This window comes from Rana temporaria, chromosome 7 (genome assembly GCF_905171775.1).
Source record: "Rana temporaria chromosome 7, aRanTem1.1, whole genome shotgun sequence".
In the NCBI taxonomy this organism is placed as follows: Eukaryota; Metazoa; Chordata; class Amphibia; order Anura; family Ranidae; genus Rana; species Rana temporaria.
The window spans coordinates 7,317,810-7,344,520 of NC_053495.1; the positions used below are offsets into that span (position 1 = coordinate 7,317,810).

At 49.1% G+C, this 26,711-nt stretch overlaps 1 protein-coding gene across 1 annotated transcript in view; it reads right to left on the bottom strand.

Moving 5' to 3' along the window:
* Positions 1-3,184: 3,184 nt before the first annotated feature.
* The window catches only part of DAG1 (dystroglycan 1), a 93,576-nt gene continuing 70,049 nt past the window's right edge, over positions 3,185-26,711 (bottom strand). Inside the window, exons 2-3 of the mRNA XM_040358815.1 lie at positions 18,628-18,987; positions 3,185-6,179 (exon numbers count right to left, since the gene is read on the bottom strand). Of these exons, the coding sequence (XP_040214749.1) occupies positions 3,804-6,179; positions 18,628-18,906 (2,655 nt within the window). The 5' untranslated portion in view covers positions 18,907-18,987 and the 3' untranslated portion in view covers positions 3,185-3,803. The remainder of the gene's footprint in view (positions 6,180-18,627; positions 18,988-26,711) is intronic.

A 26,711-nucleotide genomic window follows, 5' to 3' on the forward strand; every position in this document is an offset into this window, starting at 1 on the left:
ACACCCCGTGTGCACGCCTATGACAAGTGTAATATATGCTGCTTTTACTTACAAATCTGGCTGTTTCTTTTCCCTGCCTTTCAGGGAGAAGAAGTAGCCAGATCACTGTTCTCTGTACACAGGAGGTCTGTGTGTTTGAAAAAAAAAACAGAACTGCGTGTGTGATTGGACACAGCTGATCAGCGGGTTTTAGCTGAAATCATTGGCTAAAATCTGCCGCCACACTCGTGTTCAATCACAACACAGGCCAGCAGGGGGCGAGTGCATGCGTACCCCAAATCCAAAAGCAAGTCAGCAACATACATGTGTTACCCAGCCTGCACCTGCCGCCCGCTCACAGTATATTTACAGGTTAAAGTGGAGGTTCACCCGAAAAGTTAATTTTTAACCTTAGACTGATGCTCATTTTGTCAAGGGGAATCGGGTAGTGTTTTTAAAATCTAAGCAGTACTTACCGTTTTAGAGAGCGATCTTCTCCGCCGCTTAACGGTATGGGCTGCGCGACTGGGCGTTCTTATTTGATCGACAGTCTTCCGACAGTCGCATACATCGCGTCACGATTTTCTGAAAGTAGCCGAACGTCGGTGCTCAGGTTCCCGCATAGAGCCGCACCGACGTTCGGCTTCTTTCGGCTACTCGTGACGTGATAGATGCGACCGTCGGAAGCCTGTCAATCAAATAGGAACGCCCAGTCCCGAAGACCATACACGGAAGCGGCGGAGAAGATCGCTCTCTAAAACAGTAAGCACTGCTTAGATTTAAAAAAAAAAAAAAACTACCCGATTCCCCTTGACAAAATGAGCATTAATCCAAGGTTAAAAAAATGTTTTTCGGGTGAACTCCCGCTTTAAGCGGAATTCTGTAAAAAAAAAAAAAAAAAAAAAAAAAAAACACACATAATATTCCTCTCATTTAGATCTAGGGGACTTGGAAAAACACTTGACATGAGTGAATGGTGATCAGCGCAACTTTCTGAACATAACATTTAAAATCATTATAAATAAATAGAATAGTTTCCAAAATATAAAAATTCTTCTTCTGAACGATGTGGAAAAATCTTTTTAACGATGGGAAACTCTTCTTCTGAATGATCTATCAACAATTCTTCAGTTTTCAATCTTTGTGCTTATCCCAAAAACCGTAATACTTACAGAGCTCTTACCTCAAAGAGGAATAAAGAAAGCCTCATCAATCTCCTCAAGCAAGGATAAATACACGGCTCCAGGTCCAAGGAAACTCCGGCTCCAGATACAAAAGGAAGCTCCGATTCCAGATGATCCAATACCAAGTTGAAGATTTCCAGTGGTGGCGGTGACCTTCCAGACTCACAACCGTACGTTGGTCATGCCTCTTACTAAATACCTTGGAATGTCTTCCACTGGAAATCTTCAACTTGATCCAATACCATCTGGAACCGGAGCTGCCTTTGATCTGGAGCCGGAGTTTCCTTGGACCTGGAGCCACATATTTATACTTACTTGAGGAGATCGATAAGGCTTACTTTATTCCTCATTGAGGCAAGAGCTTTTTGAGCATTACGTTTTTGGGATAATCACAAAAGATTAAACACTGAAGAATTTTCAATATATCATTTAGAAGAAGAGTGTCCCATCCTTAAGAAGATTTTTCCACATCGTTCAGAAGAATAAATTGTTTATATTTTGGAAATTGTGGACGTTATATTTATTTATAGTAAATTTTTAATTTGTATTCACTCATATCTAATTTTTTTGTGTACACTTTAGGTCTAGCAGCAGTTTTCACATCATTTAGTTTATTGGTTCACTTGGTAGCGCTAGGGACTATATCCTTTATTTTTAACTTGCCAAATCTTCTGCTTCTACTGGCTCCTCTGCGCTGGTAGACCGGGCCTGGCAGGCTCTTCTCCCCAGCACTCCGGCAGTCTTATGCCTCGTACACACGATCAGAAATTCCGACAGCAAAATTCCGATGTGAGATTTTGGACGTAAATCCCGACAGTGTGTAGGCTCCAACGGACTTTTGCAGGAGGAATTTCCGCCAGCAAAAGATTGAGAGCAGGTTCTTATAATTTCAGACGGGAAAAAATTCTGATCGGAAATTCCGACGCGCAAAATTCCAAAAGCATTGCTCGGAAGCATTGAACTTAATTTTCTCGGTTCGTCGTAGTGTTGTGCGTTACCGCGTTCTTGACGGTCGAAAGTTCAGAGAACGATTGTGTGACCGTGTGTATGCAAGCCAAGCTTGAGCGGAATTCCATCGAAAAATACATCCAAGGTTTTCCCGATGGAAAATCAGATCGTGTGTACGGGGCATAAGGTCCACTGACATTATCAAGACCATGCAGAACCCCCATAGGCCTGCACTGGGCGCAAGGATTCAGTGGGACAGTCCACTGCTAGAGCAGAGGATTGAGTAAAGCTGCTTTTACTACCCCCCTATACAGAAGCGACTGGTGGACCTTTGCAGTGGGGCTTTACTGGAGTTGGACTTTATTCACAGCATAGAGGTCTACAGTTTAGGCCAACCATTCTCAATATTTTCAACAAAGAGGAACCCTTGAAACAACTTTCCAGTCTCGGGGAACCCCTGCTAAAAATTACTATATCTAAAACTCATTAGTGTGACGGTCAGTGGGAAGAATGCTCCTCACACTTGTGATCATTGGGAAGAATTCCTTACTTACAGATAGCTAAAAAGATCATTGGTGTCAATGGTAACTTATCTGAGGCAGAAATTGTTCCTTGCTCAAGGAACCACTAGCAACCTCTGGAGGAACCCTAGCTGAGAAACCCTGGTTTTAAGCACAGCCTTGTGGGTGAAACGCATGAGAGGAGGACGTTTCCAGGCTAGAACTCTGTTCATGTTGTCCAGATAAATAAAGTTTCCATTGTTTTGAATTTTCGTCAGAGCGCAGTGGCTCTTTGCAGTGCAGTCTGTGGGGGCACAGGACGGAGCCCCTGCTGGCAATTTAGCACCCAACCTTCCATGAGGGTGACTCCATACATGGCTTGGGGGCAGTGCAATCTATACTTTTGCCAAGACCTGGCAGCGTTTGCCTGCTGGGACTTACAGTTCCACAGCTGACCAATCAAGCCCAGATCAGTGACCATTAAAACCAAAGGCAGATTCGAGCACATGGACACACTCTGTGGCTGAGAAAAAGAAAAAAAAAAAAAAAAAAAAAAAAAAAAAAAGACACAAAAATACACCAATTCTTCATTCTAGACATAGAACACAACCCGACCCAACTTTTTGAAACCCCGCTGGAGCTTATTTTGGTGTATAGTTAATCATCTCAAACACATATGACAAATAAAATAACCATGGATTAAAAATATAAAAACATAAAAAAACTTGGTAAGTTTTTTTTTTTTCTCTGACAGTGTTTGAATTTCTTTTTTTTTTAGGATATCCTCTTCGTCTCTCTTTGTTACATTTTGTAGCTAGACACACGTGGATAGAAGTAAAACAAAAAAAATAAAATAAAATACAGTTAGTGTTAAAGGCAAAAAACAGCAGAGAACCAAAGGCCACCCCAGCGTATAATGGAAGTCCCCTGTCTTCCGTAAGTCTTCCATGCCTGCAATCTAAAAAGGTGGTCGCACACTCGTATGAACACAAATATGAAAATGGCAGATGTCCTGTGTGTTCCACCGCCCATGAGGGAGCAGGGCAGAGGGAGCAGTTTTTTCCAGAAAACTTTGATAGTTTGCTTATAACAGCAATGCTTTCCGTTGTCTGGATAGTAGATTGCAGGCTACAAAAGTTCAGTCAGGAACTCCCAAGCCCCCCGACTCTCCCTCCACTTGGGACAACGTTCATTAAGGGGGTACGTAAGGGGGTGGTGACCGGTATGGGGTCATGTTCTTGGGGCGTGAGCCTTTACCCTCCATGGGTGTTGTAAAAGGTGGGGGAGGCTGGTAAGGGGGGGCATTAGGGTCCTCATCCCTTAGCGGCGTGTATTCCCCCAAGTTGTCCTGGTTTAAGGGGATTGTCTCTGGCACGTTCTGGTTGGGGTATTCTGGAGGCGGTAGAGGAGCTTTCTCCTCCTTGAGGATCAGTGGCATGCTGGAGGAGGGAGGTGGTTTGGAATCGTCCAGTTCATCCGCAAATATAATAGGGACGCCCTTCTTAATAAACGTTGCCTGATCCTCGATGGTCAGTTTGCCTTTCCGTTTCTTTCGGTAGCAAATCATGGCGATGATTCCGGCGATTAATAGGATAGCAGCCACAACCACAGCCGGTATTACAGTATGAAGGTAAACGTCATCCTCGCTGCTCTTTTCTGGATTTCGGTCAGCAGCTACGGTAGGGGCGATCATGGTGATAATCTGCTCATCGTCGGCAATTGGAATGGCGAAAAGGCCCTTCTTACCCCTACAGCTGCCGGCAAGTGACACGTCAATGTTCTCAAGCTTAAACTCTGGATCCAAGGCTGAACGAAAATGATCTCTTACTCTGTCGTTTTCATCATAAATCTTCCTTGCGATGACTTCAATGTGTTCTTTAGGACAAGGGTCTACAGGGATGGTGTTATTGGTCCACTCCACAATGATGGAACCTTTTGAGATATTCTGCAGGGTGACTGAGCTACTGTTCCTGTCCCCAAATGCCAAACCAAGCTTCTTTACCAACTGGATCTTCTTCGTGATATCATTGGCCACAGAATTATAATCTCCCTGAAGCTTTGCAGTGAATTTCACTGGCGATGGATCTTTAAGAAACAAACTACGGACCTGGATTTCAAGAGCATCGACTGCAGTGAGACCACCTTTGTCTGTAGCCTTTAGGTAGTACTCGTGGTCACCTACCTGGTTGGCGTCAGGCATACCGTACATCACTTGGCTGGCACTGTTGAGTATCACCCATGTCTTGTCTCGTGTGGTTGCGTTTTTCCTAGGCTCCAGTGTAAGCCTTAAATTATCAGTTGTGCCATCTTCTTTATCATAGAATGTGTCAGGTGGAATCTTCACTTCAAAATAGGTTCCCACCCAAGCAACAACTTTATCAATATGATTGGTGAGTTTGGGCTCAGTGTTGAAGGGTCGTGGAATACCACTAGTGGAGGTGCGGGTGCGGCTTGGAGATGTGGTCTCTACTTTTACGGTTGGCGTTTTGGTAGTTTTAGGAGGCCTTGGTTTTTTGGTTGGCTTCTTGGTTGTGGTAGTAGTAGAATCTGTAGCAGGTTTCAGGGTGGTCACCCGTGGTTTCTTGGTGGTGGCAGAAGGAGGTGTGACCACAGCTGTCGGTTCTATATATGAAGGTCTCGTCATTGTTGGACGAATGGGCCCAGGGAACACACTGGTTGTTTCCAATTTGGTTGGATGGATCGGTCCAAGTGTTGGTGTGTGCATAATAGGACCCCTGGTTCTTATTGTGATGGTGGGCTTTCCAGGGAGTGGAATAGGTTCACGGACTGGAGGAGCAGTTGTATCTGTTGGAGGAGCAATAGCTGGTGAGGTGGGAGTTGGAACAATTCTGATAGGAGGCTCATGGACAGCACTTGTTGGTGGTCCAATGGCGGTAACAGGGGTTGGGGTAGTGTAAATCTGTCGTCTTAACCGCTTGGGAGCGTGTGGCTTCTTGTTGGCAATGTGCCACCCTACAACAGGATAGCCAAGATGGGCAGACATCGTGCCTCCTTTAGCTGGAACCTCCACAGAACTGATATTTGGGACGCTGTTCTGATCCATGGAACAGCCAACTTTCCAAGACAACAAAGCTCCATTTTCAACAACTTTCTTAGCGTTTCCGGGCCCAGCCATAAAAGCAGACATGTCGAAGAGTCTGTTATTCACTACAGGGACCAGCTTCATCTGATAAAGTTCCACCTCAGAAAAGTCGCGCATTCTTTTAAGGACATCCACTCTATCCTTAGGGGTCATTTTTGTCAGGTCCGCATCCAGAATAACCGTGAGAATTGTAATGGGCTCATCAGGGCTGCAAAGGAAAGGCGTCACATCGTTAGTCTCTTGCCCTGTCACGCGAACAGACTGTGGCTCGCTGTAGTCCTCAGGATGAACCTCAATGGAGAAGACGTCTGTAGCCTGTGGTATGGAAGTTCCATTTTCTGCCACCAAAAAAGTGATCACAGAAATTTCATACACTCCCTTATCACCCTCCAGGGGAAGTCCCTCCAACACCTCATTGTCCCAGTGTAACCACGAAGGCAGGGTCTCCTTTCCATTTTCAGAAATCTGAAAGTAAATAAAAAAAAATTATAGGATTAGTGAAAATAAGAATATGAACACAACCATTTATAATACATGTCTACAGCAGAGGACCTTACACTCTAATGTCTAACCACAGGTCACACACTAAAAGGAGCAGGATGCCACTCAACCGACCCAATGCTCGTTGTGGTGTATGGCCTCAGCCAGCACTGCTTCACTGGCCATGCCCTCTAATATATTTTTTTCCCACCCACCGGGGGCCTAGTCAGAAACTAAGCCCCAGTGGGTGGGGCAAAATGCATTAGTGGGCATGGTCGATGGAGCAGCACTGGCTGAGGCCATACACAACGAGCATCGGGTCGGTCGAGCGAGGTCCTTCTCCTTTAATGCCGAGACACTCCTGGATTAGGAATATCGGACGACCCCCCCCAGGAGTACCGGCGAGGGAATGTTATCTTAGGTCATCATATAGCTCTAACATAGTCTACAGTGCTGTACACAGAACACTGAGCCAGTCACATCAGTCTCTGCACCAGAGGAGCTTACACTCCAATGTTTCACCACAGTCAACACTTATTTAAGACTTAAAGATACAGCACTGACATAACCAGTCACCTCACCCATATTTTTTTAAGGTATGTGGACCCCCCCCCCCTTTAAGGTATGTGGACCCCCCCCCGTCATGAGAATAAACACTCCATACAGTGTGCCTGACATTCCGTTTTCGTAACGGCAGTGTCCTTATCCAATGTTCTGCATTCACAAATTGACTCGCCATTTTTAATTTGCCGTACACACGGCGACAGGCTACTTTGCCGATAACAATGTTCTGGTAGAGCCGAATCAGGCAGCTGAACATCAGAATTTGATAACTGCTCAGCAACCCCTCATTGAATCTCAATGGGGCACGTCGCCTGGCTGCTGGGGTAGGGGCACGGTCGCCTGGCCACAGGGGCACGACTCCTGGGCACGGTCGCATGGCCGCAGGAGTAGGGGCACGGTCACATGGCTACGAGGGGGTAGGGGCACAGTCATAGTGCCTGGCCGTGGGGGGATTAAGGGTACAAAATCTTGCTGCAGCCTGAACAAATTGACAAGGAAGCTGCCTTGTATCGAGAGCACAGTCATAGTTCCAGTTGGAGGCGACATGTTTTGGGACCGTTTACATGAAATGAGTCCATTAATCAGAGAACATTTCAAGACTTGAAAACACGGGAGGGTGAGCTGGTAGTACGTTTATTTCCACGCGGCGACGCCTGCCATCCAGGAATCCTGGGGGTTCTGGAGCACGGACGGATATTTCTGAAGATGTCTTTCATACTAGAGAATTTCTATTTTTAGAACGCTTTGCACTGTACGCGGCGGCGGCCTATATTTGGAAGGCTGAGCATGTGCTGCTCATTTCACGCACGCCATCGACTGTAATGGCGGTCTGCAATCCGCCAAGGGGGGGGGGGACAGTAAGAGAAGACCAGCGTCGATCCTGGGGATCATTTGTAAAGCAAACGCACCCAAGATACAAGAAACGTGCAGCGGTTTTGGGTTTATGAATGCGACGCTCAGGTGTCCTGTGTACTATAAATCTATCCTCCCCATAGATAAAATCCTCCTATGATGCTTAGGTAGGGAAGTCACAATGAATAGTTTCCCTCCGTTCCTTGATGTTCTCAGGGAGATCGACCATCATGCAGAGCGCAGTCAATAAGTGGCTGGAAGGTCCCAGGTGATCGTAAAGCCTTTGGTTCTGACATCACACCTGCGTAAAGCTGCGAGGGGGCGACCAACCGACGACACTCCTAAAGAACCATTCACACCGCCGCCAAAGTGTCTGATGTCCGTAACAGTGAAACGTTATTAAAAATATTGATTGCCGTAACAAAAAGGTGATTATGGCGAGAGCGTTATTGATCACGGTCCCGCATGACTGACAGCTCTGCAAAGCTAGTTTTTTCTCAGGCACTTAAAGGGGAACAGACAGACGGCTGTCAGTAAATTGCTGACATACAGCCCTGAGGGGGGAAGTCATTGGCCGCGATTTCACAGACGATGAAGATTTTCTTCTACCACCATCATGGCACCCAGGAAGAGGATGCTGCCGAGATTGTGGGGTGACTGGGCAGGTGCTCATCTTTTGGCTTAAAAATCAGTGGTCTCAAAACTGCGGCCATTTGCTAGTCCTTATCCGGCTCTTGGGGCATTTATTCGTCCCAATGATATTAGGCACTATTCTGGCCACCGACGCCAACAACAGGGCCCTATTCTGGCCACCGAGACCAACAACGGAGCCCTATTTTGGCCACCGAGACCAACAACGGGGTGACATTCCTCCCACCGAGACCAACAACGGGGTGACATTCCTCCCACCGAGACCAACAACGGGGCGCCATTCCTCCCAAGACCAACAACGGGGCGCCATTCCTCCCACCGAGACCAACAACGGGGCGCAATTCCTCCCACCGAGGCCAACAACGGGGCGCCATTCCTCCCACCGAGACCAACAACGGGGCGCCATTCCTCCCACCGAGACCAACAACGGGGCGCCATTCCTCCCACCGAGACCAACAACGGGGCGCCATTCCTCCCACCGAGACCAACAACGGGGCGCCATTCCTCCCACCGAGACCAACAACGGGGCGCCATTCCTCCCACCGAGACCAACGGGGCGCCATTCCTCCCACCGAGACCAACAACGGGGCGCCATTCCTCCCACCGGGACCAACAACGGGGCGCCATTCCTCCCACCGGGACCAACAACGGGGCGCCATGCTTGCCACTGATGTGGCACTCCTCCTCCCACTGACCACCAACCCTGAGACCATGTTTATCCTCACCATTGCTGGGCCTGGGACATTTTCTACCCCCACGGGCCACACTCTTCCCCCCCCCCCCCCCCCCCCCGTTCCCAAAGACTGAAGAGCAGCAAACTAGTTCCTTTTAATTGAAACGTTTGGAGACCCTTAGCTTAGATGGGTCAATTTGCAGCATTGTTACTCTACAATTTTACAACGGAGGGAAGAACGTCACACAAACTGCATGCAGGCGGAGCCAAGGTTGTAATTGAACCCAGGGCCCCAGCACTACAAAGGCCACACACAGCCAACAACAAGGATAAGGTAATACAAGATGCAAGGTAAGATGGGAAACTAGATAGTCTGGACCTCCTGACCTAATCCTGCAGAGACGCGTCTTACATTGGCCTGGAGGCTGTAAAAAAGGAGGATGCAAAAAGCAGTCAGTCCACCAATACTGGACTACCACCCAGAATCCTCCACTTTCGACCAGTGGGCAGCCTTGACCGGACCCCTGTACAGTGCTGGCCAGTAACTTGCCAGTATTTTTAGCCGATGAATCCGACACGTCTGCACACTGAGAGATTGGACTATATATAGAGTACATACAATGCTGACCTTTCCAAGATAACAGAACGCGGTCTCCACTTACAGCACGACTGTATATTTCTGCCCCGCTGCGTGCCATAGCTGTGCCGCCCCCACCACCCGTGTTTAACTCCTGAAGACCAGGAACTGGGGCTGGATGGACGTGGAAGCCAAAATGTGACATTAAACAAAATGCCTTTCCAACCGTGTGAACAAGGCATCCCCCTGTTCTGCCTGGTGACACAACACTGATCGGCTGCCTGCTCGAGCAGCGATCAGTGACGTGTCACAGTAAGCCATGCACCCCAACAGTTAGAATCACTCCCTAGGACACACTTAACCCCTTGCCGCCTACTAATGGTTAACCCCTTCACTGCCAGTCACATTTATACAGCAATTAGTGCATTTTTATAGCACTGATCGCTGTATAAATGTGAATGGTCCCAAAATAGCGTCAAGTTTCCGATGTGTCCGCCATATTGTCGCATTATCACGATATAAAAAAATAAAAAAAGGACAACGTCAATTTTGTTTGGGAGCCACATCGTGCAATTGCCAGTTAAAGCATAATCCATCAATAATGGCAACAGAAACTACCCAAATGTACCCTGATCAAAAGTTTACATACCCTGGTGATTTTGGCCTGATAACACGCACACAACTTGACACAAAGGACGGTTTCACACTGGGGCGGGGGGGCATTAGCAATAAAGTGCCACCAATTTTAGCAGTGCTATAATAGCGGCGCTTTTCGCCCGATTTTAACCCCCGCTAGCAGCCGAATAAAGGGTTCCTAGCGCCCGCAGTGCACCGCTGCCGCATCGCTTTGCAGGCACTTCGGCAGCATTGCCCATTGATTTCAATTGCAGGGGGGGGGGGTGCAGGAGTGGCGAAAGATGCCGCTTGCAGGACTTTTGTGTATATTGTAGTACAGGTATTTCTAATCTACAGAAGATGAACCAAGGAGTTTTAGACACAGAGGGTACAATGTTTTCTCACCATCACCCCGAGGGAGCGCTGTCCTGGCCACCTCCCTGTCCTATATAAACAGACACGGTCTGGGTGGACGGGGGACTTTTCATGCCTTCGATGCTAATGAGCGTCTCTCTACTTTCCTGTTCTGCAGTTGGTGGTGTTATGAACTTCCCTGGATTGTGTTCGGGACCTCCGAGAAAACAATGGCGGGAACCCGGGTCTGACACAGGAACTGACACTCCGCGCAATCTGGCGAAATGCCTCGAGCAGCTGCCTGACCCCAACCGATGATGTACCTCACAACTGTACAAGCATTACAGAACATGGAAATGCAACTAGAAGTTATGGCTATGCAGACTAGAACACCACTACACCTTGGGGTTACCAATTCTACCAAAACACAAAGGACCCCTGGTTCTATTACTAAAACACACACCTATGTTCCCCAAAACATGCACAGAAACCCCATTCTAGTCCCCACCAAGCACAGAAACCCCATTCTAGTCTCCCCCCAAATCCACACACAGGAACCCCATTCTAGTCTCCCCCAAACAGGAACCCCATTCTAGTCTCCCCCAAACCCACACAGGAACCCCATTCTAGTCTCCCCAAACAGGAATCCCATTCTAGTCTCCCCCAAACCCACACACAGGAACCCCATTCTAGTCTCCCCCAAACAGGAATCCTATTCTAGTCTCCCCCAAACCCACACACAAGAACCCCATTCTAGTCTCCCCCAAACAGGAATCCTATTCTAGTCTCCCCCAAACCCACACACAGGAACCCCATTCTAGTCTCCCCCAAACCCACACACAAGAACCCCATTCTAGTCTCCCCCGAACCCACACACAGGAACCCCATTCTAGTCTCCCCCAAACCCACACAGGAACCCCATTCTAGACTCCCCCAAACACACAAAGGAACCTCATTCTAGTCTCTCCCAAACACGCGTGTATACACACACAAAAACCCCATTCTAGCCTCCCCCAAACTAGCCAAACAAGCACAACACAAACTCCATTCTACTCTCCCCCAAACACACACACGAATCCTATTCTACTCTCCCCAAACCACACATGTGTCCCCATTTTATTCTCCCCTCGAAACACACACAGGAATCCCATCTACTCTCCCCCAAACATGCACAGGAGACCAAAAACAATACCCACCTTGCGGCATTCTTCCCCAAATACACACATACCACCAAAAAACTATTGCCCCCACCCAGATACACACATGGGACGTAATGCCAACTTCCCCCAAAAAAACAGACGCGACTCCAAGCTAATATGCCCTAAAAAAATACCCAAGATCCTGGACTATTCTGCCTGAGGCATACACACTAGTGTTCCAATATCCCAACATACATTTTCTTGTTACAAGAAAAGAAAATATGCTGGAGTTTCTAGCTGCCATTACTAGTCTAGTCAAAGTTTCCATGGGACTTTTGCATACAGCCAAAAGAAAGGCACTACTGTGGGTGCAGAGGGTCGGGGATGGAGGTACAGGGTATGATGGGCTGTCTGTCTCCAGGCCCCTAACCGTGGTGGCGACTCGTTTTCTCTTCTCGTAATTAGATCTCTTCTCCAAGTTACTGAAATCCAAGAAAATCATTTGTACAGATAAAGCCTCTTCTCTCTGGTTACCCACGGGGTGCCCCTTGGATGGGCCCAGGGAGGACTTTGAAGTTTTGTCACTTCATCGCCCCCCCCCCCCCTCCACACACAATGTCTTTCATGTTCTGGCTTTTGATATGAAGTGTAGACTGTAGAGCTGCCAATTCGTGCCGGACAAGGTGACCTCCACATGGGAGTGTTCCTTCTGGAAGGACGACGAGGATCTCGCACCCGAGAACCTGGAAGGGATAATCTATTCTGGAACAAGCCCAGACAAGCTGGACGCCGGCTCCGGTTCCCCCTGACTGAGTGCCGCTTATTTCCGCTGAAGTGATCAGATCCGGGCTCTGCTATTCAAGAGTTTGCAGCTAAAACATGAAATGAACAGAAGAGACGTCCAATGTTGTGTGGGAGAGTCCTAGCACACCACTCGACTACTATAGAAAGGTCAGAGAGTTTATAACCAATGTAGGCAGAAACGCAGAAAACTATTCTATATTCAACCTTCGCAGCTTGCCAAAGTCAACACAACAAAGCTGAACAAATATCTGCAAAGGACAAAGTCACCACTGAAAAGTAGGGACAAATATCTGCAGAGGAGCCACAATTCCTTCTCGAAATCGGTTAGTGCTGAGCTATGGCCAACGCACGGCAGGTGAAAAAGTGGGAAATGACTAGATTCGGACGTTATCCAAACAGGCTGGGAACTAACTTTCACCAGTACTTGGCTTCTCCTTTGTACCCATCACTGCTGGGGCTGTGCCGTGGAGATTAGAAAAGGGCCTCTTGCGCACTGACCCGTGCAACGGAAATTCCGGCACATTTCCCCCCCGACACGGAAAGCCCAGGTGCCATGTCCAGCCACCAAAAGACATGAATGACTCTTTGCCACTATATTCCAGCAGACACAAGATCATATGGGCATACAGGATGTACCAGGGCTTGGTAGGTGACAGAAACTTACATTACACAGACTCAGGCGCCCATGTGCAAGAGGTCTATAAATGGATATGCGTGGCGGCAGGGCGGTGCAGTGGAGGATAAAGGGAATTTGTGGTAGAGGAGTAGATAGGACTTTATGTTGGTGATGGAAACGTAACTGTACAGTGAAAACAGATGTACGTAGATACACAACTACGTAGTGGACATAGGCTGTGCAGTGGAGATGAATATCAGTGGAGATGAACATAACTCAGAGACTACATAGGATATGGGGTGTGGGATGTGCAGTGGAAACTGTATTGGGCAGGGGTGGGCCCATGCAGTCGAGTCAGATACATGTAGATTCTGGGCCATGCAGTGAAGATGGATATAGAAGCACATGGCCTGTGGAATTGGAGACAGATATACCATATATACTCGAGTATAAGCCGACCCGAATATAAGCAGAGGCACCCAATTTGACCAAAAAAAATAAAAATAAAAATGGAATGACTAGAGTATAAGCCTAGGGTGTCCATGTGCATACCTCACTGTGCCCATGACTAGACTTACGTTTAACATGGCAGTATACAGAAGGGGTGCCCGGCTTTGAAAAATAAATAAAATAAAAAAAACTGTGCTCCCTGGCCGTAGGTCCCCCAGACAGCAAACTTTGCACACTTGCGTGCCAAGTTTCGGGTCCAGGGGACCTACAGCCAGCTGGTACCGGGTCCCCAAAGTTACTGTAGAAATTACCGTTTAACATGGGAGTCTAGGGAAGGGGTGCCCGAATTTGGGGAAAAAAAAAAATTTGGTGCTCCCCCGGACAAAAAAAAAAAAAAAAACTGTGCACACTTGTAGAGGAAGAGTGGGGCTATATGCCAAGTTTGGGGCCCAGGGGACACCTACAGCCAGCCAGTAACAGGTCCCCAAAATCCGGGAGATCAGGCGCAAAAAGGTGACTCGAGTATAAGCAGAGGGGGGCATTTTCAGCACCAAAAAATTTGCTAAAAAACTTGGCTTATACTCGAGTATATACGGTAGGTAAACGGGATTCATAAAGTAGAAGATAATTATAGGTGGTCATGGGCCGTGCGGTAGAGATGGGTGCAGGCGGTCATGGGCCGGGCGGTAGAGATGGGTGCAGGTGGTCATGGGCCGGGCGGTAGAGATGGGTGCAGGTGGTCATGGGCCGGGCGGTAGAGATGGGTGCAGGTGGTCATGGGCCGGGCGGTAGAGATGGGTGCAGGTGGTCTTGGGCCGTGCGGTAGAGATGGGTATAGAAGGACGTGGCCTGTGGGATGGAGACAGATATAGGTAAACGTGATTCATAGAGTAGAAGACAAGTGTAGGTGGTCATGGGCCGTGCCATAGAAGGACATGTGGGATGGATGTGAACCGTGCAGTGGATGGTCACCACGTAGTGGAAAAACATACTTGATACAGGTCCTGTGACGACGATGAACATAAGAGTAGAAGACAGATATAAGTGGACACAGTCTGTGCGGTGTAGTTGGACATTGGTGAACATGGACCATGCAGTGAAGACAGATATAGGTGGATACAGGCCATGGGGTGCAGATGGCCATACAATGGGGACAGATATAGGTGAAGGTGAGCTGTGTGGTGGAGACGGAGATCGGTGGATGCTCACGGCAAGGTGGAAGCGGACACAGCAGAAGATGGTGGAGGAGAAGTCAGCGTTCTCATAACATTCCAGCACTGACAATGGCAGTAATTAGGGCAGACTGCTTGGGGGGGGGGGGGGTTTATGGTCTGGTAACAGCTGCATCACCTCAGCCGCCCCGCACCCACCATGGCAGCACTGGCTGTGCACAGCTGGGAAAGTCGTATTTCATGTTTAACAGACAAAAAGCAGCCAGAGAAAAGCCCTTTATTTGTAAAGGAGTTAAAGCTCCGATTGAATTACAGCCGTTTGTTCCGACACAAAAGCTGCCAACAGAAGCATTTCCGAACTGCCTGCCATCCCGCGTACCTCTGAGCGTGTATGTACCTGCCCAGGAGGCCCATGGCGTGCATGTGAAGAGTGCCGTTTACATTACATGTGTGGAAGCGTGCCGCCAGCCTCATCGGAAACATAGAGCAATACTTGGCATGGTAAGAGATATTCCGCCCAAAAAAAAAAAAAAAATTCATATGTCAACTGTTTTAGTGAAGACGAAGCTGAAGAGACGCCAGATATTTGGAAGCATCGCTGCAGATACTGCACTCTACTGCTTTTCCAGAGAGCCCCTCGAATCACTCACAAGGAGTCTCTCTAAAGTAGAGGAAGTGCCTGAATGTCCCCAGCTGCCCAGTCCATTCCCTAGACTAGGGGTCTCCAAACTGTGGCCCGAGGGCCAAATGTGGCCCTTGGGGGGGGGGGACGGGGACTATTCCTCCCACTAATAAGAGGCACTATTCCTTCCGCTGACACCAACAATGGGGAACTGTTTCTTCCACCGATACCAATCATGGGATACTATTCCTCCTACTAATGGGGGCACTACTCCTCAATTTCTATTTATCACCAACCCTAAGGCCATATTTATTCTCACTGATGCCGGCCCAGGACATTTTCTACCCCCGCTGGCCAGAATACGGACCCTTTAAAATTTGAAGGACAATAAACTGGCCCTTTGTTTGAAAAGTTTGGATACCCCTGCCCTCGACGATGCAGAACTGACATGAAAACACGATCCCTAGAATGGACTGCTAAAACAAATTATAACTCAATCTAGAGGGCTGACTACCACGCCAACATATAGCTCCAATCTCTAGAACAAACTACCAAGCCAGGCTATAGCCCCCCCATTCCTAGAATAGACCACCAAACTGACATATGACCCCAATCCCTTGAATAAACTTTCAAGCCAACATAAACCTAATCTCAAGAATGGACTGCCAAACCAGCCTATTTCCCTATCTCAAGAATGGGTTTATAGGCTGGCTTGGCGGTCCAATCTCAAGAATGGACCGCCAAACCAGCCTATATCCGCAATCTCAAGAATGGACCGCCAAACCAGCCTATATCCCCAATCTCTAGAATAGACCGCCAAACCAGCCTATAAACCCAATCTCAAGAATGGACCGCCAAACCAGCCTATAAACCCAATCTCAAGAATGGACCGCCAAACCAGCCTATATCCACAATCTCAAGAATGAACCGCCAAACCAGCTTATATCCCCAATCTCTAGAATAGATCGCCAAACCAGCCTATATCCGCAATCTCTAGAATGGAGCACAAAACCAGCCTATATGCCCAATCTCAAGAATGAACCGCCAAACCAGCTTATATCCCCAATCTCTAGAATAGATCGCCAAACCAGCCTATATCTGCAATCTCTAGAATGGAGCACAAAACCAGCCTATATCCCCAATCTCAAGACTGGACTGCCAAACCAGCTTATATCCCCAATCTCTAGAATGGAGCACAAAACCAGCCTAAAACCCCAAATCTCTAGAATGGAGCACAAAACCAGCCTATATCCCCAATCTCTAGCATGGGCCGCCAAACCAACACATAGCCCCAATCCCTAGAATGGAAGGCAAAGCGACATATAATCCAGAATTCTGAGAACTTCCGGACATTATCCTGGACAACAGAGAGAAGTTGCCAAACTGACCTAAAGCGCCAATCCCTAGAATTAACCATCAAATGAACCCCACAATCCCTAGAAGTGACCAGCCATCATTGTTGAAGATGCAAAGTGAGGCTACCAAACCAACATATAACTTCAATCACTAGAAACTGCCATAAAATCCCAATTCTTAGAACCGAACAGCCATTATCCCGCAATACCTGTTAGATTTTGAATCTTGGCTGGGTCAATGTTACAGTAAGGGTCCTTTAACACTTGCGGTAGCCCTCTGAAGAGCCATCAGTGGTGGACTACAACCACAAGTGAAAATTAGGCCTAAAACCCTTAATGCAGGACACCCAGTCTTCGAGGTCTGGAGTTTTAACCGCTTGACCACCACCACCTGTACATATACGTCGGCAGAATGGCACATCTGTGCAAAGTAACGCATGTATACACGTCACTTAGGATTTTGCGCCGTGCTGGCGCCCCTGCCGAGAGCTCAGTGACCGCGCCTGCGGGATCCACAGACTCGATGTCCGCCGGTGTCCCGAAATCGCATCACGGAGCTGCAGAACAGGGGGATGCCATTGTAAACAAGGTATCTCCCTGTTCTGCCTAGTGACAGGACACCGATCTTCTTGCTCCCTGTCATCGAGAGCAGTTATCAGTGTCCTGTCACAGGTAGCCCAGTCTCCACACAGTTAGAATCGCTCCCTAGGACACACTTAACCCCTTCCCTGCCATTTACACAGTAATCAGTACATTTTTATAGCGCTGATCGCTGTATAAATGACAAAGGTCCAAAAAATTTAGTCAAGTGTCCGCCATAATGTTGCAGTCACGATAAAGATGGCTGATCGCCGCCATTACTAGTAAAAAAATTTTTTTTTTTTATAAAAATGCCATAAAACAAACCCCTATAACATTGGCGCAAACCGCAGTGCCGAATCGCAAAAAGTGCTCTGGTCATTTGGCAGCCAAATCCTCCGGGGCTGAAGTGGGGACGGTATAGATCAGTAAAAGCTGGGAGGTGTCTGGTACAGAGAAATGTATATGCTGCATACAAGTTTACACCCCCTTTCCAACTGCAACCCCCCCCCCCCCCATGCAGAGATAGCCATTCTCTGCAATTTGTATACCTCAGCGTCTGTCATCACAAACCTCCTGGCCTCCGCCCAATTCTTTCAGGATGGTATTGACTGTACAGACTTTTGAACTATTTGCTAAAAAAGAAAAAAGGACGTGATGTTGCAGGTTTGCTGCGGGGAGATGAAAGGCCAAGCCTGACTTTTTATTGTAGTATTAAAGAGCAGCATTTCTCTACAGGTACTTCAAGAGACTGCGTGGGAGCGCCAAACCACCAGAGAGAACTGATAATTTACTAAAATGGATACATTTTCTGCTCCTAGTCTCACTGGAGCTAGTGGTGCAACGGATCACTGTTGATCCGTGATCCGAACGGGTCACCCCCTTCGGATCGGCACGCTATGCGATCCGCGGATTGCCGCCGCGGCCATAGTATTAGGAAAGGCCGCGGCTTAGGCCTAGCTCCGGAGCCGCGGCCATCTTGGTACACCCGGCGGCGGCCCTCCTCTCTGTTTACACCCACAGAGGAGGAGCCCGCACTCGTGGGACACACACGCCGCTGTCTGAGGTCTGCACTACTGGGGGGGGTTATGGTCTGAGGTCTGCACTACTGGGGGGGGGGGGGGGGTTACTGTCTGAGGTCTGCACTACTGGGGGGGTTACTGTCTGAGGTCTGCACTACCTGGGGGGGGGGGTTACTGTCGGAGGTCTGCACTACTGGGGGGGGGGGGGGGGGTTACTGTCTGAGGTCTGCACTACTGGGTCTTATCCGTGACTCCTGATCAGAGGAACGATCCGAACCGTGAGGCTTTTTGATCCGTTGCACCCCTAACTGGAGCCGATAGGAAACATTCTAAAAATCACCACAAATAGCATTTAAACATTCTACACACAGGCAAAAAATTTCCTCACCTTGACCACTTCCCCACCAGTTGGGCGCAAATGGGCAGGGATGGCGATCCTAAAGACGCGGCCAACCATGGCGGAGCTGTCAGGGATGCCGGTCGCAGGGGCCACGGGCTCCTTAGTTTCCGAGAAAAGCGAATGCATGGAGGCCTCCAGCTGACCGTCCCATTCTCGGGCCGTGTCCACAGGCTCGTTCAGCCATGCGCAGTGGGCGGAGAAAGAGGCCACGAGCAGCACCAAGACACTCCTCCAGAGAGAAGGGAGCGCAGCGGCTTCCACATTCATCTTTCACGACTTCAGCGACCGATAATCACGCAGGGAAGGCGGCGCGCTCACTGGATGCGGCGCTCCCTCATTCCGGACAACCTAAGAAAAGGAGAGAGAAGACAAGTGTATGAGCTCCACGTATCGCACTCCACCGACATGTCAGACACACACGTAATTCCCCCGCAGACAGGCTACACGCATACACAACACGCGGCTAACAAATCAGACACAGGCGGCCTCCTGGGTGACACACACACACACACACACACACGTCTTGTCTAACAGAGCAAATTAGCGTAGAGACTTCATGAATAGAAGAAACCAATATTGAGCACAAAATCCGATTGCCCATCGTCATTAACCACTTGCCTACTGTGCACATACACCCCCTTCCTGCCCAGACGAGATTTTTTTTTTTTTTACTACTAATGGCGGCAATCAGCAATTTTTTTCGTGACTGCGACATTATGGCGGACACATCGGACAATTTGACACATTTTTGGGACCATTGTCATTTTCACAGCAAAAAATGCATCAAAAATGCATTGTTTACTGTGAAAATGCAAATTGCAGTTTGGGAGTTAACCACAGGGGGCGCTGAAGGGGTCAAGTGTGACCTCCTATGTGTTTCTAACTGTAGGGGGGCGGGGCTGGACGTGTGACATCATTGATCGCGTTTCCCTATATCAGGGAACAGACGATCGATGACAGTGCCACAGTGAAGAACGGGGAAGCTGTGTTTACACACGGCTCTTCTCACCGTTCTTCAGCTCCGGGGACCGATCGCGGGACTCCAGCGGCGATCGGATCCGCGGAGCTTCGGACCGGCTGGGCACTTAAATCGGTGGTTCCCCTAAAAATAAAATTTTAACATTGCTTTTCCCAAATAAATTACGATTAGAATCGGCCGGTTTTATTAAAAAAAAAAGGTCCGTACATACCGTTTGTTATATTCGTTCCCACCGCCACTTCCGGGTACGATGCTGGCGGTGGGCGTTCCTAATTGATGGACAGGCATCCGACCGACGCATACATCGCGTCACGAGATGCCGAAAGAAGCCGAACGTCGGTACGGCGCATGCGCACCGACGTTCGAATATAACAAACGGTATGTACGGAGCTTTTTTTTTTTAATAAAACCGGCCGATTCTAATCGTAATTTATTTGGGAAAAGCAATGTTAAAATTTTATTTTTAGGGGAACCACCGCTTTAAAGAGGCACGTACCTGTACGTGCTTGTGCCCAGCCGTGCCATTCTGCCGACGTATATGTGCAGGAGGCGGTCCTTAAAGCGGGGGTTCACCCTGTTAAAAAAAAAAAATAAAATGTTTTTTTTTATTAGACCATTACTTTCGGCATCGTAGCGCGAGCTACGGTATGCCGGTCCTAAATTTTTAATCCCCGTACTCACTGTGCTATCGTTGATTGAAGAATCCGGGGAATGGGCGTTCCTATGGTGAGAGAAGGTGATTGACGGCCGGCCCTGGCACGTCACGCTTCTCCGGAAATAGCCGAAATAGGCTTGGCTATTCACGGCGCCTGCGCATAGCCTGTGCGCAGGCGCTGTGAATAGCCGAGACCTACTCCGGCTTTCTTCGGGGAGCGTGACGTGCCAGAGCCGGCCGTCAATCATCCTCCCTCTCCATAGGCACGCCCATTCCCCGCGGGAGTCGGATTCTTCAATCATCAATAGCACAGTGAGTACGGGGATTAAAAATTTAAGACCGGCATACCGTAGCTCGCGCTACGATGCCGAAAGTAATGGAATAATGAGGTGAAGGAGGGTGAACTACCGCTTTAAGTGGTTAATGATATTCGATGGGCTGAAGTAGGATCAAAGTAGTGCAGGGAGCATTTTCAAAGTCGGACCAGTTAAGACGGTTCCCATAGGGAAACATTGATATTCACACGTCACGAGCTCCCAATGTCGGGGCGTTTGTCGGACAAGTGTGAACCAGGCCTAAAAGGTAAACTTAGGCCCGGATTCACACTGGAGTTACGACGGCGTATCTCCGGATACGCCATCGTATCTCTGAGTCTGAGCCGTCGTATCTATGCGCCCGATTCATAGAATCAGTTACGCATAGATTTCTATTAGATCCGACCGGCGTAAGTCTTACGCCGTTAGATCTTAACTGCATATTTACGCTGGCCCTTAGGGACGTGTACGCCGATTTACGCCTAGAAATATGTAAATCAGCTAGATACGCCAATTCACGAACGTACGCCCGGCCGACGCAGTACAGATACGCCGTTTACGCTAGGCTTTTCCCGGCGTAAAGTTACCCCTGCTATATGGTGGCGTACATGCGGCCTATCAATGTTAAGTATGGCCGTCGTTCCCGCGATGAAATTTGAAAATTTTACGCTGTTTGCGTAAGTCGTCCGTGAATGGGGCTGGACGCCATTTACGTGCACGTCGAAACCAATACGTCCTTGCGGCATACTTTGGAGCAATGCCCACTGGGATATTCCACGGACGGCGCATACACCGTTCGTAAAAGACGTCAATCACGTCGGGTCACATAACATTTACATAAAACACGCCCCCCTGTTCCACATTTCAATTAGGCGGGCTTATGCCGGCCTATTAACGCTACCGCAACTTACGGAGCAAGTGCTTTGAGAATACAGCACTTGCCCGTCTAAGTTGCGGAGGCGGAGCGTAAATAGGATACGCTACGCCGGAACAAAGATACGCCGATCTACGAGAATCTGGCCCTTACACTTTAATTGAACAAGCTGAAGTTAGAAGCCGATTGGCTCCCATGCACAGCTGCACCAGATTTTGCACTCTCCGGTTTTAGTAAATCTCCCCCAAGTGTTTTATGCTGGTGCAGTTTTAACACTATTGCAAGTGAGTGGATATAAGGGTTTTGTTTTTAAATAAGATATAAAACCAATTTTACACCATTGAAGTGTGGTCCTGCCATTGATCCGAGTGGAATGTGGTGAAGATCGAATGCTACAGAAGTAGACAGGATCAGAGGAGATTCGGGGCGGATATAAAATGATTGTATAAAACCTCAGCAGACGTTTGATCATCAGAAAGGTCATACGAGTCTGGCGAGTTCTTTGGGTGGACACAATACATGGGAAATCACACCGATTGGAACTGATAGATCACAGCGGTGGAAGAGAATAAATCACAGAGATGTACACGGTTGGTCTTCACTTGAAAAGAAGTTGGACGTTTATTGTTACACTTTGTGGAATGCGCCTTCATAGAACAATTGGAAGGATACTTTTCCATGTATTGTAATATGAACTTTTTGAAGGTATCTAATTGCAGTGTGAGAAGTTGCGCAAGATTTTTTTTTGTGATTTATAGCAGTCGTTCTCAACATGGCTTCCGTGGAATTCTAGGGTTCCTCCAGAGGATATTAGTGGATCCTTGAGCTGTGGCTAATGGACCTCACATATGAAGGTGCCTGGAGGCAATGCCACTTTGCAGGGCCAGCGGTATGACACCAATGATTTCTTTAGCTGTCCCAAGGAGCATCCTTCTCACAGACCACCAGTCTAAAGGGGGCACCCGTCCCACTAGTCTAAGGGGGCACCCTTCCCACCAGTCTAAGGGGGGCACCCTTCCCACCAGTCTAAGGGGGCACCCTGCCCATCGACCACCAGTCAATGAATGAATGACTTGTATAGCGCTACACATGCGAACTGAATCGCCTCTAGGCGCTTTTTCCACCCAGTGTCTGCTTGGCTGGTGCGGTCATTTTACCCCGTAGGATCGCGACACGCTTGGGATACACACACACACACACACACAATAATATAAATATATATTATATATTATATATATATATATATATATATATATATATATATATATATATATATATATATATACACATATATATACACACACACACACACACACACACTGGGCCAATTTGGACAAGATCCAATTTACCTACCAGCATGTCTTTGGAGTGTGGGAGGAAACCGGAGTACTCGGAGGAAACCCACGCAGGCACAGGGAGAACATGCAAACTCCAGGCAGATGGTGTCGTGGTCGGGATTCGAACCAGCGACCCTTTTACTGCTAGGCGAAAGTGATACTCACTACACCACTGTGCTTCCCACCGACCACCAGTCTAAAGGGGGCACCCTTCCCACCGACCACCAGTCTAAATGGGGCACCCTTCCCACCGACCACCAGTCTAAGGGGGGGCACCCTTCCCACCGACCACCAGTCTAAGGGGGGGCATCCTTCCCACCGACCACCAGTCTAAGGGGGGGCATCCTTCCCACCGACCACCAGTCTAAGGGGGGGGGCATCCTTCCCACCGACCACCAGTCTAAGGGGGGGGGGGGCATCTTTCCCACCGACCACCAGTCTAAGGGGGGGGCATCCTTCCCACCGACCACCAGTCTAAGGGGGGGGGGCATCTTTCCCACCGACCACCAGTCTAAGGGGGGGCATCCTTCCCAGCGACCACCAGTCTGAGTGAATGAATGACTTGTATAGCGCTACACATGCAAACTGAATCGCCTCTGAGCGCTTTTTCCAGCCAGTGTCTGCTTGGCTGGTGCGGTCATTTTACCCCGTAGGATCATGACACGCTAGGGACACACAGTCATACACACAGATATACATATACCCTTCCCACCAACCACCAGTCTAAGGGGGGCATCCTTCCCACCAACCACCAGTCTAAGGGGGGCATCCTTCCCACCAACCACCAGTCTAAGGGGGGCATCCTTCCCACCAACCACCAGTCTAAGGGGGGCATCCTTCCCACCAACCACCAGTCTAAGGGGGGCATCCTTCCCACCAACCACCAGTCTAAGGGGGGCATCCTTCCCACCAACCACCAGTCTAAGGGGGGCATCCTTCCCACCAACCACCAGTCTAAGGGGGGCATCCTTCCCACCAACCACCAGTCTAAGGGGGGCATCCTTCCCACCAACCACCAGTCTAAGGGGGGCATCCTTCCCACCAACCACCAGTCTAAGGGGGGCATCCTTCCCACCAACCACCAGTCTAAGGGGGGCATCCTTCCCACCAACCACCAGTCTAAGGGGGGCATCCTTCCCACCAACCACCAGTCTAAGGGGGGCATCCTTCCTCTACTGTATAGGATTTAGTGGGGTTCCGGAAAAGGTTCCCAAATGGGGAAAGAAGGTAGAGAAAGGCTGGTTTTAGCGGTTGCTTTGTTAGTAAAGAATTTGCTTTTAGGTGGCGCAAAAGATTACATTACAAAAATTAGGTTCCTTCCGCCAGATATAAGAGCCAGGACAGACAGGTCAAAGTCGCCCTTTTCCCCAGGAACAGACCGGTTCTGGCTCGGCATTGTCACACACACACACACACACACACAGTGACACAAGTCTAGGCAGGGGTGATGGTTCTCCCTCTCATTGCGATGACATTATATTGTAGGTCAGTGAGGGGTTACAAGATGAAGACGGGTGGAATGTCACGAGGCGCCGGGACCTGCACTGTGCTCAAAGCTAACATGTTTAGGATCCAGATATAGAAGAAGGGCAGAGATCAGACAGCGCTGACATTTCAATGGCGCCCCACACATTCAGGGGGCTGAACTCCGACTTCATACCTACCAATTCACTTTTCTTTCATCACAGCCACAAGGTCCAACTCAAACCAAAACTGGGCAAGTGCAAAAGGTGTGACCCTCTGACTGGTGTTTATTGCTATCCTGCTGCTCATCGTCTATATCCGAGTGGCTCCAATACCTACATTCTGACAGCTGCCGTAATCCTCAGATTCTGACTGACCTGGAATCCAAGACGTAGCCAAAGTCCCCTCTGGTCCCAGCCCCACACATCGGAATCATGAGACAGGAGGCCGCAGTTGCACATGAAGGCAGTGAGCACAATCTGGGTGCTATGTTATAAAGCTCAGGGGAGTGGAAGGACTCGCCTTTAGTACAGCCGCGGTACTTTCTGGAGGGCATTGGCGGCTTACTGGCTGGATGTGGGGGAAGGAGTTTAGAAACGCGTAGCTCGTACAGATTGGGGCTTCTGCAGCCAATGAGCAGATTAGATGCCGTGTGCCACCTATCTGGGGAATACAGTTGCTTTGAGCCGCCAACCCCGTACCAGCCCCCAACCATTGGACAGTATCCAATCAGCAGGTTTGCTGGAACAGCGGCGTAGCCGGATTTCACCCATCAGTCTTAAAGTGGAACGTACGCTTTAAGCACTCCTTATCCCCTTACATGCCACATTTGGCATGCAATTTTTTTTTGGAGTGGGGGCGTCGGTAGGAGTGGGACTTCCTGTCCTACTGCCACCTACGGGCCGCCTAGGTGACTCCTCCTCTAGCCTTAGGCGGCCCCTCCCTCTAGGCTATCTCCTGGGACACGTGACAAGTCCCAGGAGATCGCCTGTCCACTCCTAGAGCGCAGTGCGACTCGCGCATGCGCAGTGTGTGCCCGGTCGTGAAGCCGAAAGCTGCCACGACCAGGTGCCCACAGTGTGAATGGAGGCGTCGGCGGAAAGGGGAGGGGGTGGGTTGAGGAGAGACGCTCCAAGCGGCCGCATCGCTGGACCGTGGAGCAGGCAAGTGTCTTTATCAAAAGTCAGCAGCTACACTTTTTGTAGCTGCTGACCTAATAAACATTAAAAGGCTGGACCTTCGCTTTAAGCCTCGTACACACGAGCGGACTTTCAACTGACTTTTCCGTGGGATTTTGGTCCGAAGAGCGAACATTCACCAAACCACATGGGTTTTTCAGCTCTTTACCGCCACCCTTTGGGCAACTTCTGCTATTGTTGTCTGATGTTTAGCATTGGTTTCCGAGCATGCGTGTTTGTACTTTGGATTTAAGTTGGACAGACTTGTGTACACACACACACACACACACACGATCGGATAATCTGACATAACATATTTATTGCCAGACAGTTGGTGAGCATGAACAGCCAACATTAGTTGTCGTTAATACAGCCAACAATTGTCTGATGGAGCACACACACGGTCGTATTATCCGACACAACACGTCCATCAGACAATTATGGTCGTAAAATTGGATCGTGTGTATGACGCTTTACAACGCAGATTAGAAAACTAGATAGAAACATTCTGATTGGCCGCTTCAGACAGGAGTTGACAGTTCATTCTTCCGCCGCCCATAGTAGCCGCTAATGGCACGTTTCTCTGTGTCCTCTGCCCTGCTTAGGGCAGGACTTAGGACCAGGGGCCCCCACCACCCTAATAATCGAAGGGGGCCCCCCCGGAGCAGAGAAGAGGGGGGGTGCAGGATCCGTGACCTATCAAAGTTGTTGAGGGGGGGGGGGCAGTGCGCCGACCGATCATCCTTTGGGGGGGCGTAATCCGCCGACCGACCAAAGTTGTTGAGCGGGGGAGGCAGCCGCTGGACGGACTTACCTCTTCCCAGGGCCGCCTTCAGTTATTTTGGGGCCCCTTACACAGCTGCAGCGAAGGGGCCCCCTGGTGTCTGTCCCCAGAAATTGTTGAGCGGGGGGGGGGGGGGGGGGTGTCGAAATTGCTGCGAAATTTCGGGAGGGGGTGATTGAGCCCAGTCAAGCCCAATGGTAGATGATGGGGGTCCGGATGCAAAGTAGGACCGTTTTCTACATAGGCAGAAGGGATAGGGACCAAGACCCCTCACCCACAGAATCAAACAACTGGTGGCGGCACCCTATGCTTTTCACCCAGGTCTCCCATCAAGACTTTCTATTCTTTGCTCAACTGATGAACCTTTCCACACACATCACAATCAGATTGGACAATCTATTAATAAAGGAACGGACATTCTCTGCCTGTTAGTGCTGCGCGGCGTAGAGTCTTGCACGCACACAGGCCGATACGGAGCAGAATGCAA